At 38.0% G+C, this 6,380-nt stretch overlaps 1 protein-coding gene across 7 annotated transcripts in view; it reads right to left on the bottom strand.

The window, feature by feature from the left end:
• Window positions 1–1,859: 1,859 nt before the first annotated feature.
• LOC100029102 (ATP-binding cassette sub-family A member 9) overlaps window positions 1,860–6,380 on the bottom strand; it is a 141,586-nt gene continuing 137,065 nt past the window's right edge. For all 7 annotated transcript variants that reach the window (XM_056817232.1, XM_056817233.1, XM_056817234.1 and 4 more), the window contains 2 exons: window positions 4,572–4,627; window positions 1,860–4,435 (listed from right to left, as the gene is read on the bottom strand). In XM_056817232.1, the coding sequence (XP_056673210.1) occupies window positions 4,337–4,435; window positions 4,572–4,627 (155 nt within the window). In that variant the 3' untranslated portion in view covers window positions 1,860–4,336. The remainder of the gene's footprint in view (window positions 4,436–4,571; window positions 4,628–6,380) is intronic.

Raw genomic sequence — 6,380 nt, 5'->3', positions numbered from 1 at the left:
TGCTAAATTTTAAAAAAATGCCTGATGTATTTATAGCCTATATGAAATAATTCTGTGGCATATCAGAAGTCCAGACATTAAAGCATATATATTAAAAATCAACCCCATAATAACTATAGATTATTTCATAGTGACAGTCCAGTTCTGGAAATAGTCTTGTGGGGCATCGAGCCAGGGTGAGAAGTATGGGTAGTGGGCTTATAGGAGGGGCTGTTCCGACTAAAAATCACACAGACAAAAAAATCAAGAATATCAAGGGAAATATTGAAAAAAATGTGAAGGAAGGTGGCCTAGCAATACCAGATCTCAAACTATGCTATAAAGCAGTGGTCATCAAAACAATATGGTACTGGCTAAGAGACAGAAAGGAGGATCAGTAGAATAGACTTGGGGTAAGCCCAAAGATCCCAGCTTTTGGGACCAAAATTCACTATTTGATTAAAACTGCTGCGAAAATTGGAAGACAGCATAGGAGAGATTAGGTCCAGATCAATATCTCACACCCTACACCAAGATAAACTCAGAATGGGTAAATGACTTGAATATAAAGAAGGAAACTATAAGTAAATTAGGTAAATACAGAATGGTATACTTGTCAGATCTTTGGGAAAGGAAAGATTTTAAGATCAAGCAATAGTTAGAAAAAATTACAAAATGTAAAATGAATAATTTTGATTACATTAAATTAAAAAGGTTTTGTACAAACAAAACCAATGCAGCTAAAATTAGAAGAGAAGCAACAAATTGGGAAACAATCTTCATAACAAAAACCTTTGACAAAGGTCTAATCACTCAAATTTTAAGGAGCTAAATCAATTGTATAAAAAATCAAGCCATTTCCCAATTGATAAATGGGCAAGGGACATGAATAGGTGATTTTCAGTTAAAGAAATCAAAACTATTAATATGCACATGAAAAAATGCTCTCTTATAAATCTCTTATAATCAGAGAGATGCAAATCAAAACAACTCTGAGGTATCACCTCACACCTAGCAGATTGGCTAACATGACAACAAAGGAAAGTAATGAATGCTGGAGGGGATGTGGCAATGCTGGGACATTAATGCATTGCTGGTGGAGTTCTGAATTGATCCAGCCATTCTGGACGGCAATGTGGAACTATGCCCAAAGGGCACTAAAAGACTGTCTGCCCTTTGATCCAGCCATAGCACTGCTGGGTTTGTACCCCAAAGATATAATAAGGAAAAAGACATGTACAAAAATATTCACAGCTGAGCTCTTTGTGGTGGCAAAAAATTGGAAAATGAGAGGATGCCCTTCAATTGGGGAACAGCTAAACAAATTATGGTATCTTTTGTGATGGAATACTATTGTCCTCAAAGAAACAATGAACTGGAGGAATTCCATGGGAACTGGAATGACATCCAGGAATTGATGCAGAGTGAAAGGAGCAGAGCCAGGAGGACATTGTACACAGAGACTGATATGCTGTGGTGGTAAAATTGAATGTAATGGAGTTCTCTACAAGTAGCAATGCAATGATCCAGGACAATTCTGAAGGCCTTATGAGAAAGAACGCTATCCACATTCAAAGGAAGATCTGTGGGATTAAAAACACAGAAGAAAAACAACTGTTTGATCACATGTGTCAATGGGGAAATGATTAGGGTTATAAATCCTAAATGATCACCCTAGTGCAAATATCAATCATATCAATAATATGGAAATAGGTTTTGAACAATGACACATGTAAAACCCAGTGAAATTGTGCATCCTCTATGGGAGGTGTTTGGGGGGAGGGGAGGGGAGGGAAAGAACATGATTTTTGTAATCCTGGAAAGATACTCTAAATTAATCAATTAAATAAAATAAAATAAAAAAAAACTACACATGTAGCTTCTCAGAGGAGTGGCAAAGTTTATTGGGTTGGGGTCTACAATTTATAGGGTAAATGATGTAGGTAAGAGGATTATCTTCATAGGTAATGATTCACAAGGTAAGGATAATGAACATGTTACTTCAGTGATACCAAACAAGAGTTTTCTATATGTAATGAATCAATATGTCAATGTATGATTGCCTAGCTGGATGCAGTAATTCAGGGGGTGACTCACTAGCTAGGCTCCTAATGAAGTTCTTGCACTAGTGGTTTCTTAGCAGGATATCTGGTAACTTGGAGAGAAGAATGGGTTGAGTTCAAGCTAAGGAGAATGGGTTGAGTTCATGCTAAGGGGAAAAGCTACATGTCTACTGCTTCTAATTTAATGACTACCCAGAGACCTTGCATTCTGGGGTGTTCTAGGCTTATTTACACAGTCTTGCTGAATGGAAAGCCCCTGACTTCCTATCTACCCAGAAGCTTTATGTCCTGGGGTTCTTTGGGCATGGAAGTCCCTGTCTTCTTGTACTGCTCTCACATCATAGAATACAGAACATATACTTAGAATGGTATGCAAATACAGAAGAAATCTGAGAAGCTCTGTCTGAAATCAGAGATGTAGCATACCAGGCATGTTAGCATCTGGAAAGTATGGTTGATGTATTGATATTGTATCCTGTAGATTCATTTACCAGACACATGGTATGGAAAGGGACAGTCCAAGGACTAGCAAAGGATGGGCAAATTCATGGACTGGACCTTGACAGCCACACTGCCCTGGCTCAGAGTACATTCATTTGCAAAGCTCAGGTTGGATTAATCTCCACTTCTTTGATCTTGTTATTGTCAATTCAACCAATGTTAAGACCCATGCCATGTTACATATGCGGTGATTTCCTCCTAATCCACATTCCTAAAATCTCCAATAAATACTGGGGAACAAGCATGAATCTCTCTCTTACTTCCTCTTCTCTTACACCTCTTACTTCCCTGTATCTTCCAAATGCTCTGTCCTATCTTTTCCTGTTGATCCTCACGATGCTGTAGCCCCCATGCTTCCTATTAATCCTCGGACTCTCTTGTCCATAGGAGGCATTAAGGAGTTGTTACTCCCCACATGTTTTCTTATTGCTCATGTTTCCCTTTAATTAAGTATCCAAGGGAAACATTAAGGAGTTCGCGCCACTCCCCATATCTTCTAACTTGTTGTCTCTGAGTCTTTATTATTCACCCATTTCCTTAGTCTCCCTTCTCCTCCACAGGTTACTACCCACAGATAAAAATCATATAGGGACTCCAGGCCAGGTCTCTATATGGAAGAAGCATAACCAAGTTTGTAGCAGGGTCTTATCCCAAGAATGGGAGACTTAAAAACTGTTCAATCCAGAAGTAAGAAAATAATTTTATTTTAATAAGAGGTTTATGGTTATGTAATAGCCTAATAGCTGATTCGATAGTCTGGGGACTAATCAGGTAGCCTTAGGGCTGATGGGCAAGTCCAGGGGCTAGTAGAGTAGCCTCTCTGGAGCTGATGGAATAGCAGCCCTCCAGGTACGGAGTAGCAGCTTTGAGTATGGAGTAGCAGCTCTGCTTTGGAGTGGCGGTTTCCATTGTATAGTAGTAGATCCCTGTGTGGAGTAGCAGCCTCAGCTGTAGAGGAACAGCTTCTGCTACAAAATAGAAGCTTTCTCTGTGGATCAGAGTTGGCATATTAATTAGGGTTTAGGAACTAGTCATCTCCCATTCCAGAGAAATCTTCACCTTTCCCAAAAACCCTGGAAAATGAACATAGCCAAATTCAGGTGGAGGTGTGTTTTTTGTTTTTGGCATGTACATCATGGGGAATAAGGACCATGTGGAAGTTTGGGGAATTCTTCTGGAATGCAAGAGTCACCAGTGCACAGGTGCCTAGTTTCCCATTGTCAGTCTTGTCATCATATGTCAAACTGTGAGAGGTCTAGCTGCTCTTCTGGAATGAGAAAGTGGGAGCAGGAGGGTGCAAAACATTGAAAGACCACTATAGGTAATTGATTATATTTTACAGTTCTAATCTAAATATGGAAAGATTTAAGTAATTAATTAAACAGATTAGGCATAGAGCTGATGACCAGTAGAGAATATTACAGATTCAGTTCAAGTAATTGATAATAACTAATTAACAATACAGATTTAGCAGTTTATGCTTGACTAATGCTGCAGTTTATGTTTAACTAGTGCTAACTGGTGAGAATTGCAAGATTTCAGAGTATGAGGGTCTTGTTCCCATTGCTACTCATTGCCTATCTCCATCACTATTTACTGTTTTAATCGTAGTCCTTTTATCTTCCTTCACTTTAGTAAGCAGTCATTTAAAATTATAATTAGTTACAGAGTAAAAATATATGCTTCAAAAGTATTTGGTTAACTTTCTTCTGTAATGAAAAATTAATAATGCAAATTAACAGGATTACAAATGATTCTACTGAACTTAAAGAAAATTTAGGAGGTTTTTGTCTTTAAGGCTCTTCCTGAGGGAGGAGTTTCCATTTTACTGTTGTGTCCAGTTCCTCTTCAAAATCTCCCAGCTCCTGGTCCTTTGACAACTCTAGAAATACCTGAAAATGGGGAGAAAGAGAGAGAAGTAAAAAGAAAAAGGCAGAGAAAAAAGAAAGAGTAAGTTGATTCCTATTGTTTCAAATGAATCATAAAAGAACATAAGGCATATTAAAGTTGCCTGGCAGTGTAACATACCTGTTCCAAAGTGGACTGAGAGAGGCTGTATTCCTCCAGGTTGAAGGTATGTTTAGCTGCATAGGAATAAATTTCATATTAGAACATATATCCTGCTCATTAATTAAGTCAGAGTACAACACAAATAGCAAATGTGTATCAGAGATCAATCGACTTGCCCATGGTAACAGCTAGTAAGTGTCTGAGGCTGGATTTGGACTTCCTAACTTGGGGTCCAGTAGTCTATCTACTCCACTACCTAGATGTCTACCCTCTTTGAGGTCATTCTATATTTTTTTTTCATGGTTCATGATCTCCCTCTATACTTATGCAGACAAACCTTTTGGCAACATGACCTCTCACTTTGTCTCTATTCTCACCTTTAATGCTCTCTTCTACCTCACAAATGCCACATCTAGCATAGCTACACCTCAGAATTCACCATTTCTCAGTCTTGTACTGCTTCTAAGAACATGACCTTTGAAACACTATTCTTCAATCATAATATTCTTATCTTTTTTTATTTTTCAACTTTAAGTGAATTGTTCACATTTATCATAACCTTTGTTTCTCAAACTAACCCTATTCCCTAATCTAGTCCCTTCATTCTGATTTTCTTCACTTAGACCAAATCTTGTCTAGTCCTTCTCCTACACCTCATGACTAACATGTCACAAGCTTCTGCAGTGGAATGCTTCTTACCACTTCCCTTTTATGCTCTCAGACAGGGAATCTTCATCTCTAAAGAACCTGTTTGTTGGTTTCTGTGCTCCAAAAACAGAACTAATGAGAATTCTTAGAGAAAACCCTTGCAAAAAGCTTCAGTTACCACTATCCTAAGGAAATTTTTCTCCGAAAGGCAGGTGTTCTTAATATGGGATCCATAAACTGTGGAAGAGAGAAATACTGAAAGAAATGCAAGGACTAGATTGGCAGTGTTGTCTCATGCAAAAAGGATATAGAACTCTGGCTGCCAGTGGGAGATGGAAATGGGATCTCTAGCTAAATAAGAAAAGGAGCTAAGCAGTTGGAGATTCAGGTTTTTCCCTTTTGAACTAAAGAGGAAGCAGCAATTTTCACTGAGCTTATCTAGCTACAAATACCTTGTTGAATAGAAAAAAATCAAAACTAATCATCTATTTTCATAGTGGTTGGATAAAGACTTTTCCCCTTTGGGGAAGTGAATAGCCTATCCATCAGATTTCCTTCAAAACTATATCTCTGTGCTAAGAAATACATCATCTTGAACATACAAAGATACTAAGATCGTCAGGGACTTAGTACCTAGATTTGAGCTTCAACCCCCTGAAGAAACTATAGGAGGAAAAGAGTTCAGGGATTCCCTGTTCCCTCTTTCCTAATCTGTTATACCAAACCCCTTATCTAATAAATAGATATTTTAACTAACGGAGACAACTAGATATCTTCAGTGTACTAGGGGATCATAGATACAATCAGCTAAAGAAGAAAATAGTAACAGATTGAAGGGGATTTTCTCTTATCCTTCAGCTCTGGCCAGATCCAACTCCATTTTTCTCTTAGACAGCTATGCCTGGGAGGGAAGTGGTGTTCCTCTTTATCTGTTCCCTCCCTCTCAGTTACCTGTCAAACCTTGGTTCCTTATTCCCTGCTAATATAGTTTTGGCACCTTCCTGCTTCCCAGCTAGTACAAAACTTAGTTTAAAAATATATTGCATTAACTGTATTTTAATAGAATGATTTCCCTTGTAATCCTATGCATTTAAAAACATTCTGAGAAGAGGCCCTTATGTTTACCAGACCCAGACAAAGTAGCCCATTATGAAAAAAAAAAAGTTTAAAAAACTATTA

Source organism: Monodelphis domestica, chromosome 2 (genome assembly GCF_027887165.1).
Source record: "Monodelphis domestica isolate mMonDom1 chromosome 2, mMonDom1.pri, whole genome shotgun sequence".
Lineage (NCBI taxonomy): Eukaryota > Metazoa > Chordata > Mammalia > Didelphimorphia > Didelphidae > Monodelphis > Monodelphis domestica.
The sequence above is the reverse complement of the archived record's forward strand: the minus strand, read 5'-3'. Positions and strand labels throughout refer to the sequence as shown.